Genomic DNA, 21442 nt, shown 5'->3' with positions numbered 1-21442 from the left:
TCTCAGAGCTGCGCTTCACATCCGGGGACATGAACCAAAACACATCCCTGCGCTGATCAATGAATGTTTCTCATTTAAATCAAACACCAAACCACTGAGTGACTGATTAGATGCAAAAACTTTATTGTCCGTTTGATGTTTTCTTTGACATTTTCACTCGTAGTTTTAGAAAAGTGGGGTCAGGACCCATTCCTTTGATATCATACTGCGACTGGTGCCAGAGAGCGGCTTCATCTGAACATTCGGACTGAATCACATGACTGTTTGCAGCTTGGATATAGTAGTGCAGTACTCTTGACCATAACAGTTCGGGCCAAGGGAAATAGGGAGCCAGCAACCGATATATAACACTGTAGACGGATATGGTACGGCTTTAAGTGTGTGTGCAGTGATCCATCATCAAGTATTCTACAGGAGGGTGCAGGCTGACCTAGACTAACATGCTCACTCTACTGTCGCCTCATGCGCCACAAAGTGTTGTCTAGGAAACAGCTAATAGTGCATTAAATGTTAATATTGTCCCTTTTCAGTTATTTGTCATGTGAGCACACGCGTGTGCGCAAGTGTGTAAACCTTTACAAATTTTTCACATATTTTCATCCACATTCCATTAAACGACACAGTGTTTTGCAACAAATTAAAACACAGAAACGGAGAACATCAGCAACAGGTGAGCTATACGTCAAAGTTGTACAAAACCAAAACAACTAAAAGCTTCACAAACAAAGAGAAAAGGGCTCGGATTATGATAATAACAACAGGGAATATGAGGATAAGTGTGGCCCGAAGGTCACTTTTTCAAATTCACTAAACAATATTTTTCTCACAATAAATCCCTTTACAATGGCAAAATTAAAAAAAAAAAAAAAATGACAAACACTTTGAAATGTCTGACTGAATGTGACAAGACAGTGCAAACACAGTCTTTGTTTGAACCGAAAATGCACGTCCTCCAGCAGGGGAGAAAAGGAGCAGCTGCAGCATCTTTATTGCTTGGTGGTACTTGTTGGTTTCCAGTTGCACTACAATAATACTGACATGCTAAGATGGAACTGCAGAAGGAGAGGAGGGTGTGTGTGTGTTTGTGTGTTTGGCGAACCAGGGTTCAAAGTTTAATTCCAGTTTAGGTGATGATTTCAATGTCACGTACATTCCCCTTCTAAAGAGATCCACGTTCACCGTCCTACATTCTGTGTAACGTCTTTTTTTGTCCTTCAGTCCACTTCTTGGCTCATCTGCCACCTTACAAGTCCGACCTCTTCTGTATTCACATTCAGCAGAGGTGTTTGAAAATCACGGCTGGAGTGAGAGGAAAAACATCAGCAGAAGTCGCATGCATGCATGCATGCGAAGTTGAGACGGGAGCTCCCTGATCCGAGGAGTGGAGTCAGCACGTTTTAGCTCGGGTAAGGTAGTCCGGTGTGAGCTGACTTTTAAATAGTGTCTGACCACTCAATCAACATACAGTTTATAACAGAGAAGAAGAAGAAGAAGAAGCACGTTAGTAATAAATCCGATTGCCGATCACAGTAGCCCCTGACTGTTTGGCTGGTAATAGAGGAGAGGAAAGGAGAGGAGCAGCATGGATTTTTCTAGAGATAATGTCAAAAAACAAAGCTCTCACTGGTTAGACCTACAGGTAATAAATAATAGTGTAGCACTAGGCTAATCATTCTCACAACAAATTAGGTCACAGACAAAAAAACTAAAACTTCTGCGATATAAAAGTGCATGGATGATTGACACGTGATGCTGCTCTGTTCCTCTTCTCTCCTCTTCCCACTGGAGAGGAGTTTCAGCGCCAGCAAAGACAATCAATGCAGGAAATGTTCAGACAGGATGGAGGATGAATAGGAGGATGAATGGGGAGGGGTGTCCCTGTTCAGTGAGGACAGTATCCAGCAATGCAGCACTATGGCAGGGTAAGAGGAGCTGACTCTGGATAAGTAAGTCTGGGTGTCATTTGCGGGCGCGCTTTTGTTTGTGTTACACAATGAGTGGTCCACGGCGGGGATGTTTAGGACTCTGGCCGTCCCTGTTCTGGGCCCCCTGCTCCTCCAGGTTGATATTGCTGGTGGAGGTGTGGTGGGGGAGGGGCTCCAAAACAGGCCTGTAGCCCGCAAGGTACATCAGACCTGGATGGGAGAGGATAAAGAGAGAGAGGAGGGTTAGCTCGCCAACCCAGAGGACATTTCCTCCACACATGGTGAGACCAGAGTTTAATTTCAGCAGTGCAAATTTATCCCCCCACACACAAAGACATCAGCTACAGGACAGTGGAGGACTACCTCACTCATTCTCTAGTGGGCATAAGAACAATGTGACAAAGTGCAGTGGAAACAGACTTCAGTAGTGATGTGTGTGATGTACGTAAAGCAGCATCCACTGATGAGACGAAAACTCCAGATCTGTGTGGAGGGTTCCTCAAAATAACACATGAAGCAAACATAAATACAGTTTTCTACCCTGTTTTCCACTGTCTGAGGTTTAACTGCCATTATGTCACCTTGCCGCGCCAGGTTTGTCTCCAGCCCCCCCCTGTCCAGTCTGGTTGTGCAGGTTCTGACAATCACAATGAGTAGTTGGGTTTTTAACATAATGTTAGATGTGTCTCTCGCTAAGCCAAAGCAGGAAGTGAAGGCACCAGGATCACCTGAGAGAGACACAGTCTGATCCTGGCATTACTGGTGTCCCTTCGCCCCCGTGGTCGACTCAAGTGCTACTCTTAACGCAAAATGAATTAATTCCTTTGAAATGAAACATACATTTTCCAAATTATCTTCTTATCCTGTATCCTTTAAGCATTACGTGTAGCTCTTGCTACGTGTCAAGATGTGTAAAAATGCTTATATTTTGAGCGTTCATAAATTCATCCTGTGAAAGCACATTTTTGATGACTCATGCTGCAGTCTGGTTTGGACTGGAGACCAGCAGCTGGGACACTGCAGGTGCAGGAGAAAGATCAATATGTACATCCGGATAAAAACATCCTTGATTATAACCCTACTAAGATTAAATCTTGGCTGCTTGACTTGCTGCACCGCAAATGATATTGAATTTAATTGAATATCTTGTTTGTTGAACAACTGATAATAAGATCCTGACTCAGTCAATATCAGCTAGAATAAATGCAGCTTTCAGGTGATGAATAAAAGTAATTACCACTAGGTTTAGGTCTCAAATACAGTACGACAAAATATAATGAGAGGCAGTTTCCGAGCTGTGACTGAGAAAAGATTAACATTGCACAAAAAAGAGCAAGAATACATTTTTATTTAGTGTAATCTTATATAAAACTGAATCGTGATGGATAAAGTAGGTAATTAACAAAAAGAAAGTGATTGTTATGGTGCATAAAAGTAACACGCGAAGAAAACTACAAAATATGATCCCGGTGTCTGTTCTAGCATCTAACCATAACTGCATACCTAGTCCTCAATGTGCACTGGGCACGACTCCTCATCTGTCCATCCGAAAGAAGCCGAGAGAAGGAAGAGAGAAAAAGGAGAGGAAAGAAAGAAGAAAGAAGTAGAAAGGAAAACGTCCGGGAGAAGACAGCAGAAAATGTGAAGAATGATGGGGGGAAAAAGCAGAGAAAGAGAGAAATAACAGAACACTTTTACGACACAGAAAGAGAAAACATGTCACACCATCGAGCATAAAAGACCAAAGGGGTGATTTAAGGGAATGGAGGTAAACCAGGGTTTTAGAGGGGAGGAGGCTATGAGAATGATGCAGAGCTAAAGGCTGTGAAGCAAGTTTGAAAGCAAAATTACTAAATAAACACCCAAAACTCAAAAATGTATGAAATCAAGAACAAAACTGACACCTTTAGTTCCCATCACAGTAACCCACCGAGTGTTAAGAAGCAGGGAGGAGGATGAGGAGAGGACAGGAGGGGAGATGGAGGGGAATGACAATGAGTTGCAGATGTTTGGCAAAGCGGCTCGGAGCTGGCAGACGCTGAACATGAACGTCAACTCTGGGATGGACCAGACTCGTTGTCTCTTTCACTCTCACACACACACACACACACACACGGACAGAAAACACAGCATGCAGGAAGCACTCTTCAGACAGACACACACACACACAGAAACACACACCAGGGCTTCAGCTGAAGGGGAGAGGAGGGAGAGAGTGCACAGCTAACTGGTACTGTCAAAGCAATGAAGCATCACAACACCAAAGGGCGGGGATGAAGAGAAGAAGGAGGGCTCCAGATCTTCATGTCGGGCTAAGATGCTACGAAACCTCCTCTCTGGTCATTAACTTCCACTAAATCTGCCAAAATTAAAAAAAAAAATCTACTTTATTTTCTGGTTTCTTTATAGCTCTCACTTGCATTAGCGTGTTAGCGTAGCAAGCTATAGTTTCAGAAATCCTTAAGTCTTGTGACAACTCATGCACTCTGCCTTCGTCACCCACCCCTCACTCTTCCTCACTCTTCCTCTCCTCTCCTCCCCCTCACTCTCATGCCCAGTGCTCAGCTCTCATCGGTCCATGTTCGAGAGGTTGCCACTCACCGGCGAATCGGCTGTCGGAAGCCTGCTCATTATCCAACCCCAAAGAGGGCGTGTCACAGAGGGCGACGCCCTGATTGTTATTGGCCAACTCTGGACACCTGCTCCGCCCACCTGCAAGCGAGGGCAAAGGTCAAACAAGAGCAGCCAGGCACAGCGGGAAGAGGTGGGGGTGGGGGTGGGACAGGCAGGGAGGAGAGGGAGGGAAGAGGGAGGTGGAGGTGGAGGGGTGGAGGTTGGCCATGCTGGAAAGCCATGTTCATTAAATAAAAAAAAATGTTAAATATTTCTGCATATTTTACCATCATGTATCTTAAATGTGAGATATAAAGGAGCGGATGCATGGAGTTTGTCTTGGCGCCGGCACTTCAAGCTCATCCAGAGTGCTGATTATTTTATATCATTTGGCCCATCGCTCCTCAAATTCAAAGAAATATGTCATATGATAATCCAGTGGTTGTCAGACGGGGAGGGTGGGGTTCTCACACATGACCAGTGTGTAAAACCAAAGAGAAGAGAGATAAGATAAGATAATCCTTCATAAGGAACAATAAGTACTTTGGCTTTGTCTGGGAGACTTGAGACAAAATGTCTGACTTCCAAAGGAGGAACATGATGGAAAAATCCACGTGATACTCAAACATATCAAATACAGCCACCGTTTGTTATGAAAAATGAAAAAAAAAATTAAATGAAAAGACACTGTTACCATGTAGGGTTGGGCGATATTATTTAATATCTCTTTTGTGTGTACACATTGTCCTTAAAGCTGCAGCCCAATCCGAAATCTCACACCACATGGTAGTTTGAAAGTTAGACAGTGTATAGGTGTTTTCATTAAAATTTAGTTTTTTTGAGGGTTTTTTTTTTTGTTTGTTTGTTTTTTTTTATTTACCCCAAACCACCAGACTCGTTATGTTGCTTAAAAGCTGCCACTGTGTTTCAGTTTCTTTGCTATCACTCAAAACAGTGTCTGCTGATACTGATTTAATGAGAAGTAAACTGACAGACACATTAATAAAAACTCCACAGGTTAGCATCTTTCTGTCTTATCCAGCATGGCCAGATAACAGATACTGGCATGTTTAATGTGTGTGAATGCCTCATGCCTGCAGCGAGTGTGTGTGTGTGTGTGTGTGTGTGCTAAAGAGAGGAAACCAGCAGAGATGACTGGATGACTGGCAGCTCAGCACAGAGACACAGACAGGACACATACAGAAGCTGTCTGGCAGCGCCGGTTGCAGATGAACACACACACACACACACATGTGCAAGCAAACATCCTACAGCGCGTGTGCACATTCACAGTCTGTCAGGCAGCACGGGCCCACTCGTCTCCTAAAACACTGAGAGGTCATTCAGTAACTCACAGGTGCTCACAGGTGTTTCAGTCCGGACTGAGGTGTCCGAACACACACACACACACACACACACACACACACACAGTCCATGGAGAAACTAATTTACATGTACAAAATGTCCGATGAAGGTGACCTTGTTGTTTTTGCTTTAAGCCCTTCTGTTCATTGACTCACACCACAACACTTTCTTTAGCACAGCGTTGCTCGCACACACAAGCACACACACACACTCACACACACTCACACACAGATGTGGATGTGGAAGCTTTCACCTCATGACAGCAGCTAAAAAAAAAAACAACAAACGCACCATGCAGAGGGTTGTTTTTTTTAGAAAGAACTTGTAAATCATAGATCTCATACATATACAACACACAGAGACATTTATATATCGAGGTGCAAATCATGCAAGTGCAAGCCAGTAGCCTGGTGTGAAGCAGAACCTTATTTTAACCACTCAGGATGCCTGATCGTGCTCATTTCCTGTCATGAATAAAAGGATGCTCCGATCAATGGGAATCAGTCGATATCTGCTACTAATTGATTGATTACCAGGCATTAAATTCACCAATAAGGAAACGCTGATTGTAAAGTAGTAGGTTCAGAATGGAAAAAAAAGTACTTCAAACAGACATTTCACTGCCTCATTAATAAGACGTGTAACAGTTCATCAGCTGGATCCTCCAAAGGGTGCAGGGTTGGTCTTTTATTTTTTACTGTTGAGGCTAATGGGAGGTGAGGGATGGTTAACTTCTTGGAAAACGGGAGAAATGCTCCCAGATTGTCTTCATTACATTCTGTGTGTTATCAGCTGGCTTGTGGGTAAAGTTAAACCAGCCATCGACGGTCAGTAAAAGCGTAGGCTGGCTGCTTGTTGAACCACAAGGTTGTTTTCATTCTCATTTTCATTCTCTGTACATAAAGTTGTTTAAAGGCACTTGTGGGCAGTGGAAACAAGTTGTGAACAGACCGCTGACATATCATCATCTTTCAACCTGAAATGTTTAACTTGTTAGCAACCAGCAGCTTATTTCCACATCCAACAGTTAAGGAGTCAAACTGTCATTTGGAGTCGTGTTGTGTCTGATGAATGTAAGCCCAATATTGAGTCACTTTTAGATGTTTGTTTTTGGTCTCTACTCCCCTGTTTACCATTAACCTTGTCTGTCTGTTGAGCAGGTTGTGGATTTTTAGAGTTTTCTTACAGAAAACAGCAGCCTGCTGAGCTGAAAACAACACTGAGGGTAAACCAAAACAGCAAAAGAATGATGATTCTTTTCTTGTTATTAGAAAAAAAAGTAATATCATTATTTTTTTCTGTGAGTAGTATGGAGTAGGAGTTTTTTCTATGGTCTTACAGTGATGTGTATATTAACCAGTGACTGAAGGGGGGCCACGTTCTTTTTCCCAACAGTAAGGGATACACCATTTTTGTCCTTTAAGTTTGGAAGAAACTTTAATCTCTCTGCTTGATATGGGGGAGAATTTGAAATGAAAACACAGACTTTGGAGGATCCAGTCCCTGAACTGGTTCACAGCCTGCAGCAATTTATGTTCCTGTCCATCCCTTCACAAACTGTGCAGAGGGACTCACTCAGGCAGCGTCTTCGAGCCTGCAGCCGGATTCTACTGATTAATGGAGTTAAGAGAGGACTTCAAAGTTCTTTTCTAATCTACAACAGGATTTTTAATCAAAGTATTAGAACCGCACTGACAGAGCCAATTCTGGCTACATCCAGTCTGGTTCTGTGACCACAAAAGAAGACTTCAGTGAGACAATCAGTCACAATAGAGAATAATTTTTCTATTTTAATGTAGTCTTCAACGCATAGTAGATCAAGGTTCTGGTGCACACACCCTGTGTGAGAGGTCATTCACTCCAGTTTGGATACTGCATGTTGTGGTGGCTTCAGCTTGCAACATTACATGCAAGGGATTGCCCCATCTAGAGGACAATATCAGACATTTATTCCCTTTATTTTGAAAGGGTTGCCAGTACTCATTAGCCATGATTCCAATAGCAACAAGATATCAGCTCAACCACTCAGTATGTAGTTTATATGAAAGGTCTTTTTTCATGTGGCCTGAGAGCAACAAATGCAAAGGGAGGAAGGAGGTCAGGGGTGAAAGGTGAGGGATGGTGACCATAGTTACCTTTCCCGTTCGACGGGGAGGAGCAGTCCTCTTCAGTGACTTCGTTCCCCTGGAGAAAGACAGAAAGCTTTGTGAAGCTTTACAGAAATTAACTGAATAAAAAAAAAACGATCAAAACTCACAACCTGTTCAGCATCAGTGTGTTGCAGTCACCTCTGAGTCCTGCTCCTCTATAGCCACCGAGTAGTTTTGTTCGTTTGGCTCCTGGGAAAATTCCTGGATTAACAAAAGAGAGACAATCCAATGAGGATACGTCTAAATCCCAGTCCCAATTTCTCTTCCATCCATTCATCCCTCCATTCCCGGATTCCTCACCCCATCCTGCTGCGACGGTCCTCTGCTCTCCATAGGAGCATCCTGGCTCTCCTCGCCGTCCACGTCTCCACCGTCGTCACCCCCAGGCTCGCCTTCAGCCCCGGCCAGGTAGGACCCTGACATGGAGGACATGGTGTCAGTGCTGATGTGGGAGTGCTGCGAGTGGGACGAGGCCATGGACATCACTGACTGGACCAGGCTGCTGCTCACTGGGTCTGGCAGACAGACGGAGACACACATCATGGCTCGGGGTCGGGGGAATGTTTTTTGTTGTTTGCCAAAGGAGATTTCCACCACTTATATTAAAAAAAACTGAGCCCTACTGTCACTGAATTATCAACAGTAGAAAATTGGTCAAACATTTGGGAAAATGCATCTTTCTTTAAACAAAGTCAGGCTAGTTCTTTCCGCCTGCTTGCAGATTTTATGCTAAGCTAAGCTAATCACCTACCACCTGGTGGTATCCATCTTCTCATCTAACTCTTTAAGACAGAGAGGCGGCCATTTTCAGTCTCACAGCTCAATGAAGATTTCTGAAGCTGTTTGACTAAATTCACTCCAGGCCTCTGTCAGCAACACAAGCTGGGAGCTCGACTACTTGGGGATTAGCTTTGTAGAAGAGGATAAACAATTACATTGAGTCTTTCATTCCAGCTGGAATAACAGTCATCTCTTCCTGTTTGGTGCTGAAATGCCATCCAACAGATTTCCCATAAAATCTAATCCAGTGGCACAAACATAAAACGCTGAGGTGGTTCAAACTTGTGATTTATTTATGTCAAAATGTTCCATGCAGAACCTGGAGCTCTTTGCTTTTAGCTTTCTTGCCAAATTTCAGAAATGCTGCCCACCACACTTTGATTAAAGTGTTTTTGTTTCCTGACAGCACAGCTTAAACTGAAATCTTTTAACATAGAGACTGAAACAAGGAGAAACAAACAACATGTGAGCTGTCGTCTCAAATTAAAGGTAAGATAAACTTTCTTAACCCCTATCAGAGAAATTGTGTCTCATAAAGCAAAAGGAGAACAGCTGCTAAAATGAAGTTTTATGAATTTTGTCATTCAGACATGGATGACTTTTATGGTTTTATTTTATTGATTTATTCATTTAGTGAGAGGGAGTGATATTTGGCACCTGGTGCTGCTGGATGAAACGACTGTTTAAATGACTTTGAAGGGGAAAAAGTTCACATCCATGAGACACTGTAAAGTCAAAAAGACAATAACAACACAGTAGATATACAGGCCCATTTCAATACACTGCAAGTGGCAAATACATTTTGAAACACCAAATTCCTGTCCATTCATAAATATAAATATCTTTTTTATTGCTCTCCTTATTTTTTGTTTCAGTGAGTGATTATATTGGACTGATTAAATAATTAATGAAGATACTGCTGTGTCTGCTGTTCTGTGATGACCGAAGCTTTTTAATAAAGTCAAAGAAAAGGAGCCTAAATTCTACATTTGTCTGATCGACATGAGATCTCAAGACAAAAGTGTGAGAGTTGGCAGCGTTGTGATGCAAAAACTGAGCTAAAAGTGACTGTCATCACATTAATACGATAAGATGCATGTCTGAAAGAGGCTTAAAAACATTAAGAGCCTCTTCTAAATACAATATGAAGCACGACGACAAGCCGATCACTACTGCACAGACTGGCTTCAAGTGACGGCAGCGCTTGTATCCGGGATATTTTGGCTTGTTTTTTGTGCAGTGGGAGGAAGTGGAGATGCATCGTCCAACTTTATTGTTCACTTTATTTGTCAGCATAACATCTCTACATTGTGAGGACATTCTGGCCGGTCCTCATTATTTCAAAGGACTGTTTAGAAGTTAAGACTTAGTTTTATGGCGAAGATTATGTTGGAGGTAAGTGTTGGGGTTGGGAATTTCCCTGAGACATTGAAAGTTGGCGTTAGCGGCTCGGGAATGCAATACATCAACCAGGGTCCTCACAAGTATAGAAAGGCAAACGTACGTGTGTTTGTGTGTGTGTTTGTGTACCTTCAGGAGAGGTGATGGTGGAGGAGAGCGGCGTCCCGGTGCAGGATGATTGGTCGATGGCTCCAGACGAAGACAGCGTCAGGTTCTCGCTGTCTGGAGTCACTCCGCTCTGGAAAACAACAAGAGCAGCAGTAAGAGAGGAGCTCACAGCACCACATGACCCTCACAACACTCACACACAAACAAACATGCACAAACCCACAGCCTGTGGAGACATCTGACACTGAGATAAACAAAAAAGTATTTTCTCTCTGCTTCACACACACACACACACACACACCTCCTGCGGGTCCACAGCGAGTTTGTGGCGGCAGGCCTCGGACTCACTGCAAGACTTCTCATCTTCCTCCTCGGGAAGCACAGAGGAATTCTGGGAAAGTGACCTAAAATAAACAAAATAATGGACAACATTCAGACAAAAATAACAGGAGTGAGTTTGATGTACCTGTACTCGTTAGAAACAGGAAAACAGCACAGACCAGGAGATTATTTAAGAAGCGTAAGATCTCAGTCGGTTCAGACGTAGATGTGAAATGAAAGGGAAGATGATTCTGCATCTTTGAGTTTTGTATGTTGTAATAATGGCTCATTATTTTCAGTTTCTAAGCCACTTTACTCACGTTTGTTTAATTTTTTGTTTTAAAAATCAATAACACAATAAAGTAAGAATAAAATCAGCTTATAGGAATAAAAATCTGAGTGCAAACATAGGAGCTGATTTTTTATCTCATCTATCTTTCATTTTAACTGCTCACACTTGTATTCAGAGCTTCCTCTGTGGTGAACTGTGCCTTCTTGCAGGAGAAAACACATCAAATTTTGGATTTGGGTCATAAAATCCAGGCACAAATCCAGCTGCACTAAATGCATTGTAACTGACACATTTTATTCTGGATGGAGTAGACTTTGCCTTTTAAAAAAACAAACAAACAAACAAAAATATAAATAAATAAATAATAACTGTCACTAATACTCACTTTGAACCACTCTTCTTGAGTTTGAGTCCCTGACTGGCGTTGGAGTGGTCCAGAGGGGAGAGGGAGCGGGCCGGAGCCGGGTGAGGCTCGCTGCTGTATGGAGGCAGCGCTCTGGAGACGTGGCTGGGACCCGAGTGGAGAGGCGGAGGGACCACCGAGGACGTGTTGAGGGGTCCGTTCAGCGCCTCCAGAAGAGACACCGCCTCGTAGCCTGGAGGGATGTGCTCAGATGCCTGCAAACAAGGAGAGGACGAGGAGGATGTGAGTTTGCGGGGAACTAACGGTGATTAGTTTTCTCCTTGTGTGTGTGTGTCTGTCGGTTCTGCCTCACCGAGTGCTCCTCTGAATCAGATGTCTGTGACGTGATGACGGGGTTAAAGCTGGTAGGTGAAAGAGGACTGAGTTTCTTCCTCATGGCTCGGATCTGCAGCAGAGCTCTGAATGCTAAAAAAATAATAATAATAATAAAAGACATTTAAATGATCTGTGTTTATGTCATATTAATTGAAGTGTCAATTACTTTAACCCCTCAGAAGAAGAACTGATACATTTCAAGGCCACAATTTAAAAACATATACTGTGCCAAGATGGAAAAAATTAAGATGAAATATTTTCTAGGTTGCACTTTATAAATGAGACTTTCGAGCATGAATTGGCTGTTTTGACACGAAAAAGAAATAGAGCGTGAAAGTGTTTAATGTTGCTGAACATAAGTGAGGGTCATATCAGCTGTCTTATCAGCTCAAAATGAAGTTTTTAATTAAGATTTTTGCATAAAACTCCTTTGACTAGATTATTACTTTAACCACATACAGAATATAGTACCACTAGCTGCTTCAGTTTTAATACAGTGACATTAAAATCAGGAAAAATAAGCAGGAGCCAAGTGCAAGAAACAGCCTGTCCTTCTCTTTCACTGTTTCTGTGTGCTATTGTCTCTGTGCGTCCTCTCTGTGTCCGTTGGACAAAACGCTGCAGATTCGACACCTGCTTTGCCAACATTTTGTAAGGGAATTCTTCACAGCTGATGAGAACTCACGCAGTCTGCAGATGGGGCAGCAGTTGGCCTGGTAGCGCAGGGTGTCTGCGCAGGCGTTGCAGAGACACAGGTGTCTGCATGGCAGGATGAGTGTGTCTCTCACATCCGACAAACACACCACACACTCAGCGCTGTTGTCACTGATCTCATCGTCAGCAACCTGGAGGTTAAAAAAACAAAAAAAAACACTTAGATGTTAAGAAGAAAGAGAATTTCCAAGTCACTGATTTATTTCACTCAAAGAGAAAGAGACAGCAGAAAAACCTTTCTGTTTGCCTGAGATTTACCTTTGATTCCTGGCTGTTGTATTTGTTCTCTATCCCATAGATCTCCTGCAGTAGATAACTCACTCCATCCACCTGGGGATAAGGAACAGAGCGAAGAATAAAGTCAGGAGGTCTCAGACGCCAGGCGTAATGTTCAAGAGGGACACAAAGCATTGGGCTTTCTTTGTCTTTCAAAGGCATAAAAAAAGTTACACAAAAGGAGGAAGGAAAAGAGAGAGGAAAAGTATTCACCACTTGTTTCTGCTTCAGAGGCTTCACACAGTAGCTCCCGTCCATGTGCTGGCAAAGAAAGCAACAGTTTTATTTCTGAAGTCATACACAAACACGCCTACATATTTATTTTTCAGGCTCAAAGAGTCCTTCATTTTTCATTCTTTTTCATTATATTTATTTACTCAAGATTTGACTGAACTGTAATGCTGTGACTTCTCATGTCACGTTAAATTACAGAAACAAGATGCATCTTAGGATTACAGAATTTCCATGAGCTTCGTGATGTTTTTCAATAAAAAATCCCCCGAAATGTGTATGATTGTTCTGCCGATTATAAATGAACGAGTCTTTACAGTAATATCAGTTGCCCAAAACCCTAAGATATTAAATTAACCTGCAATAAAAACAGGGCAAAGCAGAAAATGCCCACATTTTTAAAGCTGGTACCAGTAGTAGTGTTTGCCATTTTAGTAGATTAATGATTAATCAATCATGAATGTAGTTTGCTGAAAGATTTTCTGTCAATAATTTCAGTCAATAAATTGTTCCAGCTCTCGCTGAGAGCCCTGCTGATGTCTGTACTGACAGCAAATTCCTACAAACACATTGTGTCTGCTTCTCATCGGCTCGGACTCTCACAAAAAGCGTCTTTCTTACCTTCTCAAATGTAGCCAGCAGTATGTGAGAGTGGCCCAAATGTTCTGCAAACATAAGAAGGCAGAAGACACGTCTTTGCTTAAAATTCTGCAGGTCTACTTTCACCTCAGAGCATCAGTGGGACAAATACACGTTGACTCACCCTCCCCCTCGTCCACTACAGCCTGCACCACCATGGGGAAAATCTCTTTGTCCATGTCAAACAGCAGCTGAGGAGAAAACGAGGAGGTGAGGAGGGAAATAAAGCTGAGGTCTGTCTGACATGATGCATAAACTGGCATCTCGGGAAAAGCCTCATACGGGCACGCGACCTTCCTACCTCCTCGTCAGCCCACTCGCTGAGGTTGACGGTGTGAGAGGGCAGACAGAACTGCTGGGACACTCCCCTCTTGAAGTGCACCGTCTCAGACTGGAGAGAGCTGTCCTGGGGCAGGTAACTGCACGAAAACAGTCAGTTAGTCAGTGCACACAGCTGCACAAAACACATGATGTACTGGGTGAACGATGGCTCGCTCATCTTATCGGTATCAGGAAGAGAATGCACCTCTTGCACATTTTTGTACAGTCTAATGTATTTAAACCATAATAGGATATTTCTGTTAAAATTGTGGCTGCAAGTGTTACAACATACATTTTCTCTGCTTGTATTAAGATGTTTCTGTCTTTGCGACGTGGATGAATGTCTGGACAGAACTATATGCACTGTTCTGCAAGATATACTGTATAACATATGCAAGACCATGTTGGTGGAACTTGAAATTAGGGAATACTGTGGCACTAAAAACTGTTTGTAGCCTACAAATGCTACTCATTCAAACCAGATATGTGCTAATAATTTTAGCAAATATTTTAGACATCAGGCAACAGTGTACAGAAAATACATTCCCACTCACACTGGCACTCCGTTGTGAAACTCCTCCATGGCCTGGTAGTAGATGGTTATGGCCACCTGTGTGTCTGCGTCGAAGGTGAACTCGATGTTGTAGCAGGCCCTGTTCTTCCCTGCCGCTTCATCACCCGGCAGCTTCAGGTCCTCGCTGCACCTGCGGGTGGCAGAGGCGGGCGGCAGGGGACGAGGAGACAAGGACGAGGGGGAAAGTTTCACAAGTGGAGAAGAGAAGCGTGAGCATTTACTGGTGTTTGAGTCATGGTGAGTGTGCACTTACAAAACAGGCATGAAACTGAATTTATAGAAGCCTTTACGCACCAGTGTTCAAGCAGAAACAATCTGCTGCAGACTGACACGACTTCTGATTAATTGTTAGAAGTCACTTGTCACAGGAATTTCTATCTGTGAATAACTTATATAGAGTGATTTATTGTGTGTGTGAATGTCTGTCCTATTTTCAGGAATAATTTTATGCTTTTATTTTTGGCTTGAATTTTGTAATTGGATTTTATGGTTATACAAGTACGCCTGAAGAAAATAAAAAGTTTGAATTACACTAAAAAAACCTGCATGATTTGACACCTTCCCTTAAATTGGCAGTTGTGGCTTGTTCCCTAAAAATAGCTCGGTGGACATACAATTACACAGCAGTGATGTAATGACGGGTCACATATGTGCTTAGGTGGGCAGAGGTGCGTACCGTACAAGCCGCAGCGTGTCCTTACGGATGTTTATAAGGCTTCGTAACGTCTTCACTGGTTCCTGAGGTGGAGGGGCTGCATATGGGAACTGAAAACAAAAGAAAAAAATTATAGATGTAAAATATACACTATGAGACTGAAGAGCGGTGGAGCTCATCTTCCGTCGACCGCCCCGACATTCCTCTCTTTACCACAGGGTTCGGGGTTACATAAGGTTTAACCTTAACACAAAAGCGTTTTGGTTGGTCAGCACCAGCAAGATCCATGCTGACAAGTGCTGAGCCAAAGCAAAAAATCTGCTCAGATTGTGTCTTTCCAGGGACGAGGCTGACACTTCAGACACTGTTTGAAACATTTCTGCACACGCAGGGACCACAGGAGTGCAAAACAGACCAAGGTCCAACAGTGCTCGTCTTTATTTTAAGCCTGTTTAAAAGGAGCAGATGGGCGAAGTTCACTGCAGCAGCAGCGTTTTGATGGCATCAAGTCACAGATAAGGATGAGGAATGCCTTCTGGGCTTGCTTTTCTGCACTATTCACCACAATAATACCCAACATTAAGAACCATGGCGTAAAAATCGACGCGTAACCTGCAAGCCTGACCCGATCTGTGGTTCACTTCTCAGTTTGTCGTGTGTTTGAATCCAGAAGTTGCTGAGCGAGTGTAAAGTGAGAGCCGAAGTGGTTTGAGGATCACTGGAGGAGAAAACATGCAGGATGTGGTCAGATACCTCCGCACTACAACCCCTCATCTGTCTGCGTGTTTGTGTGGCTCTGAATGGTACCATATTCAGCACTATTACGCATCTGGGCTCGGCAGGAGTCACGCCTGTAAACTACACAAACACACACACTCTCGGAGTAACAGATGCTGAAAAGAGCCATTCATTAGGAAACTCACAAGCAGCACTGTAGGTCCTATAACGTATTAAATAAAAAAACAAGGAAACATCAGAGCAACAGTCTGTAACTCCTCACACATGCTCACACTAAAAAGGTTAGATTGTTCTTTTCAAATCCAGGTGAGTGTAAGCAGATGCTTTGTCAAAACACACCTTCAACAGGACCGCACTTAAGCACAGCTGTGTTTTGAGCTAAATGCTAATGACGGCTAACAAGCTCTGCAGAAACATTCACCACAATCCATCCGCTAGTTGTTGAAATATTTCAGTGTGGGCTAAAGTGGTGGACTGACTGGCAGTGCCATCCAGAGACTTGCTAATGTGGCTAAAAATCCATTTAGTACATCCATGCGTTTCACACGGGAGACTCTGAAAACCCCTAAATATAACCCCGTCCATTATCATATTTGTAGAGCGACGGCAGGAGACTGAGAACACAACAACTGCGGTTGGTTTTATGATTCCACCGCACCATCTGCTTGGAAACCACCAAACATTATATAATGCTGGTAAAGCTTCAGTCACACAAGGAAACTAAATAAATAAATAAATAAAACACAGCATCACCAGCTGAATTCTGTACCCACAGGAGGATTATAAACACCCACATAATCAGGAGAAAAACTGCACTCCTAATTTTAGCCCGAGTCTAGACAGAAACAGCAGCCCGAGTGAGATTAGCACACAGAGGGATGGAGCAGAGTCCCTCCATGTCGGCTTCACCTCCAAGCCTTTCAGTCTGTGTCAAATTCTCTCTTTCCTCTCCGGATCTGAGCTCTTTTTGATCTGCAGCTCTCATTCGTTTTGACCTTCAGGTTCGTGATTAATTTGACTGAATCTTCCAGAGGAACAATTGCTTATCAGCCTCGCAGCGCACAGGCCCAGCAGACTGTCATTTCACGTTTGGCAGGATGAGACGCTGAAATAAATTTCAATCAGACACACTCTGAAAGCCTGTTAATTGCCACCGCAGGGGTCACTGCTGCTGAATGGATAAACTCCTGTTTGATATATTCTGTTTCAGTTACACTGAAACGATTAATCAGTCACACACTATGTTATCAAAATTATGACAATCGAGTCATCTATCAAACACAAATGCCAAAAAATGCTGTTTTTCCCTCTCAAATGGGAGGATTTGCTGCGTTTCTCGGTTTCATAAACTTAACACCTTTTGTTTGGGTTGTTGTTTTGCTGGTTGAATTGGAAACATCACAAGAGATTTGGGGCTCTGTGAAATCGTGATGGACATTTTTCACTATTTTCTGACATTAATTTATTTTAATTTTATTATATGAAGACAAAAACTGATCTTTACGTGAGATGTTATTGAAAGTTTTAGACATTTAATCCACCTGTTAGCGTGTGAGAACACCTTACCGCCACAGGTCTGGTCCCCAGGAAGTTAAGGTCTGTGTTTTCCCCGAACAGGTAACCCTCCGGGTGGGTGGAGTCAAACTTCTCTCCGCCCATGATGAAATGGCTGGCGAAGTAGCTCCCTGCACACAGACAGACTCATTTTTAAACACACTTAATGCAAAATACATCACTGAATCTGAGGTCACAAAAAACATTAATGGTGAGCACATTTAAGTAATCTCTTCTATGAGAAATTGTTGCAGATTTGGTCTCATTAGCTTTCTGGACATTTTATTTTCCTTAATCAAATACAACACTAAGAAACTAATGCCACAATATCTCCAAACAGGACAAAATACGGCAGATCTCCGTACTACAGTATCAAGAATATATAAAGCAAAGTAAATATGTAAACAAGTTGATTTTTATTTGTCTAACTCCAAAATGCCTGAAAATCCAAAATTAAAAAAAATAAAGGAAACTGCAATACAGTCTTATTATGAGGTTTAGTTTATATGGGCAACTCTATTAAAAGGGAACCCTTCATTGTTCTAATTAATATTTTAGGGCCCAAACCCAGAAAGACTGTTAAAAATTAAGATTTCTTTTTGTGGTTAATTCTACACAGTTGGTATTTTACTGGCATAATACATTTACATTTCACTTTAAACTACTTAGTTGGCTCCCGTATCCAAAGATGACCTCCGGTCAAAGGACCTAAAATTGCCTGACCTCAAACAGCAGAAAAACAAGCAGCGGGTAAGACAAGAAATTACATCAAACAAGTAGACTTGTTTTTTTTCTTCTTATTTCCAGAAGACAAGCGAAGCCGGGCTGTTATTGGCATGCAGCGTGTCCACCTGTTTACCAAGATATTGGGTTGATGACAGCAAGGCTAAGCAGACTTTCTGCCTTTAAATCACAGGGTGAGTTAATATCTTAAGACTGTAATGGTGGTTCGGAGTCTTTAAATACATGCTGGGCAGGCCAGTCATGTATCAGCTGGTCTGCTCCGTCTTCTTATTAATGCTGGGGAGGGTTTGGATGCTCTGACCTTAAAGCCTTTTCTGCACTGTAGAAAAATTCATAACATGACAGATCATGAGCTAACCAAAAAAAAAACCCGATGGCGACTCTCTAACTGTCTTCACCGCCTTATTTTTATTTACAACCAGTGGGAGAGGCGAGCTGGGCCAAGGCTTTGTCACCAGATCCCAGAAACAGGAACTGGGGTTGACAGATCGGTTTCACCGCCACCGCCACCACCACCACCACCACCCCTCCTTCAGGCTGCAACCAGGACTGATAGATCACAAATTCATGCAGCCTTGTGACTAATTCAGCCAAAGTGTGGCGAGCAGGGTGCTAATGGCAGCCACAAGTCAACCATTTTTTTTCCCTTCTTTTCTTTTTTTATAATATTGATATAAATCTCAAATATTATAACGATATTAGAATATAGCCGAAACACATCAAGTCTGAGTATAATAAAACTGTGTTCCTGCTCTCATTTTGTGCGAGATTTTAATTTACTTTATGCCTGTGCTTATGATAGAACTGAAAAAGCAATAACATTATTTCTTCACAATGAGATTTTTTTGGGTATATTGGATTACCGTTGAACCCTGGCTGCTGGTAGGGAGCTGAACGCAATACTGCGATCATAAAATGTCACAGAGAGGAGCAATAACAAGACAGATTCAAAACAGCTCAAATCCAACGGCCAGTTTATGGGTCAGGCGATCTGACTGCAAAGACATAAAGGTTTGGTGGTGTTTCAATGTGAAAGTTGAAATCTGGTATCAACATGAACCTTTAAAACATCTCAACACTGAGGGAAGCCTCTTAAATGTCCAGGTTTACGGAGTCCTAAAGCAAACAGTTCTACACGAACTTGGCTTTCATAATAAAAATTTAAAAAAATTATGATGTTAGTCAGGAAGTCACTGATCAAAGAATAAGTAAACAGGAACAGGAATCTGACCAAAACTCCATACAAGATGGATTTTCATTACAGATGAAAACAGTTAGCTGAAGCCAAAAAATGCATAAATTCACAATTTTCAGCTTCCGTTGGGGCCCAAATGTGAATTTTTGTACTTTCTCGTCATCTCCCATGATGATAACCAGACCAAAAGAAAACAAGATATTTCCATTTTGGACTTTTGGTCAAACAAAACAAACAATTTACACATGTGGCAGACATTTGCTGGACAATTTGTCTTAAAATTACTGAATTAATCAATCTGTTATTCTTTCAGCAGAACAAAACTCAAAAAATTACTAATAATTTAATTCATTCATAAGGCAAACAAATGCCAACTATCAATTTCCAGCTTCTAAACTCTTAAAATTCTCTACTTTTCTTTGTTTTATATCATTACAAATTTAACATTTGTGTTTTTGGGACTCTTGGTCAGACAAAACAAACACTTAATTGTAAGACATCAACCTCAGCTCTGGGACAGTCACTATTTTGACACTTAATCTTGAAAAAACAGAACCTAATGAAAATAACCATTGGCTGCAGTGCTGATTAAAATAAAACAAACTCATTTACACTGACTAATTTGATTTGCTGCTGCTGATGGCGATGTTGGTCATTTTATTTGCATCCTCTCAGGATCCACCATGACTTATTTATTTTACAGACAGACTAAGGCAGTCTGCCATGCCATCAACACAAGCCCGACTACCTGCTAATAGATGCAGCAAGATGAGAGCCAAGCATAGTTTTAAAATAAATGAAAATATACAAGGTTAACTTGTATAAATATGGATTATAATAAGGGGCATTCTCAATGCAGAAAACACGTCTCTGTGTTGCTGTCAGAGTGCCCCCATGGACAATACAACAGTGCTGCAGTGCCAGAGATAAATTAAAACCATAAAATGCAAAAAATTAAATAAATGAACATAAAGTGAAGCCAAAGTATATGTCTTAAAGGGAAGATTAAGTAGAAAGGGGCGTTCAGAAGAAGCAGACATTGGTCATCTGTCCACAGGTAGCTCCGCCAGGTTAAAGGCTCCGTAGGCCTGTCAGCTACGAGGTACGATGGTGATGGTTTTGATGGTGATGTATCGGCCACTTTTGTTATAAAGCACAAGATAAATCATCTGGAGTGAAGCTTTGAGGCCATGTAATTGGCACCCACCCCCAGTATGACCTGTTGTTTGGTGACTTACCAGATTTTGGTGGATAACGGTACACCGAATTGGACGGAATGTCCACTTCTTCCACGCCTATGTTTTGTCTGCTCGTTAAAGCTCCCATTTCCAGTCATGTAAAGACCACACGGGTTAACGGACATAACACTTCGGGTTCGCTTTGTTCGCCGCGTCTCCTTTATTCCCTATCATTTAATCCAGTTCGTGCTGCCCTGTCCATTTCTCTCGGGTCCGAGCCCCGCCGTGAATGTGACCGCCCGTGGGGGGATTAGCAGTTGTTCTCTGGCTGCTTATCCCTCTCTGGTCAACAGTGCAGCTCGTTTTGAGTCAGAAAACGGCCGTTGTAGTCCCTTTAATAGCAGACGAGCGCTCTCATAGTGCGTCGCGACCGCACAATCGAGCGGAGCGAAATCTCCGCGCCTGGCTTTACTTGACCGGCGAGTATGTGACACAAAACAGCGATGTGCTCGTCGACATCTCCCGGCCCGGTTGGATGTTGATCATATACCCCCGGCGCTTTTCGTTGTTGGATCCTGTCAGAGAGGTCTGTGGCTCCACATGACGTCAGACAGGCACAAATCCGGGCCGTGGTTTTTGCGCAGTCCTCCTCTCTCCAGCAGCAGCTAGTGCCGAGCCGCTTTGTAACGTGACCTTCCTACGCCTAATGTGCGAGTATAGAGCTGACTGCAGTGCAGAGAGGACGGGCTCCGTGGAACACACACCGAGCTGAAACAACACGAAGCCCCCTCCCTGGACACAACGGGGAAAACTCTCGCTATGACATAAAAATGCTAATTGAAGCTTCTTTTTTTTTCTTTTGCAACAAGTATGTTCATAGAGAAGTAGGTTCTTAAACAAACTGCGAGAGTCGTACAACCACACAGATA

General features: G+C 42.6%; 1 protein-coding gene across 5 annotated transcripts; it reads right to left on the bottom strand.

Moving 5' to 3' along the window:
• Nucleotides 1–82: 82 nt before the first annotated feature.
• rnf157 (ring finger protein 157) lies at nucleotides 83–21373 on the bottom strand. 5 transcript variants are annotated; one of them, XM_046376707.1, is made up of 20 exons: nucleotides 20574–21373; nucleotides 17409–17527; nucleotides 15126–15214; nucleotides 14430–14579; nucleotides 13856–13973; nucleotides 13679–13745; nucleotides 13537–13580; nucleotides 12898–12945; nucleotides 12667–12738; nucleotides 12380–12539; nucleotides 11672–11784; nucleotides 11341–11573; nucleotides 10644–10746; nucleotides 10364–10472; nucleotides 8354–8568; nucleotides 8192–8254; nucleotides 8039–8087; nucleotides 4527–4637; nucleotides 3429–3463; nucleotides 2011–2135 (listed from the first exon to the last, which is right to left on the bottom strand). In XM_046376707.1, the coding sequence occupies exons 1-19, from the start codon at nucleotides 20659–20661 to the stop codon at nucleotides 3429–3431; spliced, it is 1986 nt and encodes a 661-aa protein (XP_046232663.1). In that variant the 5' UTR covers nucleotides 20662–21373; the 3' UTR covers nucleotides 2011–2135. The 5 variants fall into 5 exon arrangements, with proteins under 5 accessions (XP_046232660.1, XP_046232661.1, XP_046232662.1 ...); XM_046376704.1 differs by lacking the exon at nucleotides 3429–3463 and having other exon boundaries at nucleotides 83–2135; XM_046376705.1 differs by lacking the exon at nucleotides 3429–3463 and having other exon boundaries at nucleotides 83–2135; nucleotides 8354–8469.
• Nucleotides 21374–21442: the final 69 nt, after the last annotated feature.

The sequence above is a fragment of the Scatophagus argus genome, chromosome 21 (assembly GCF_020382885.2).
Source record: "Scatophagus argus isolate fScaArg1 chromosome 21, fScaArg1.pri, whole genome shotgun sequence".
Classification (NCBI taxonomy): domain Eukaryota; kingdom Metazoa; phylum Chordata; class Actinopteri; family Scatophagidae; genus Scatophagus; species Scatophagus argus.
The sequence above is the reverse complement of the archived record's forward strand: the minus strand, read 5'-3'. Positions and strand labels throughout refer to the sequence as shown.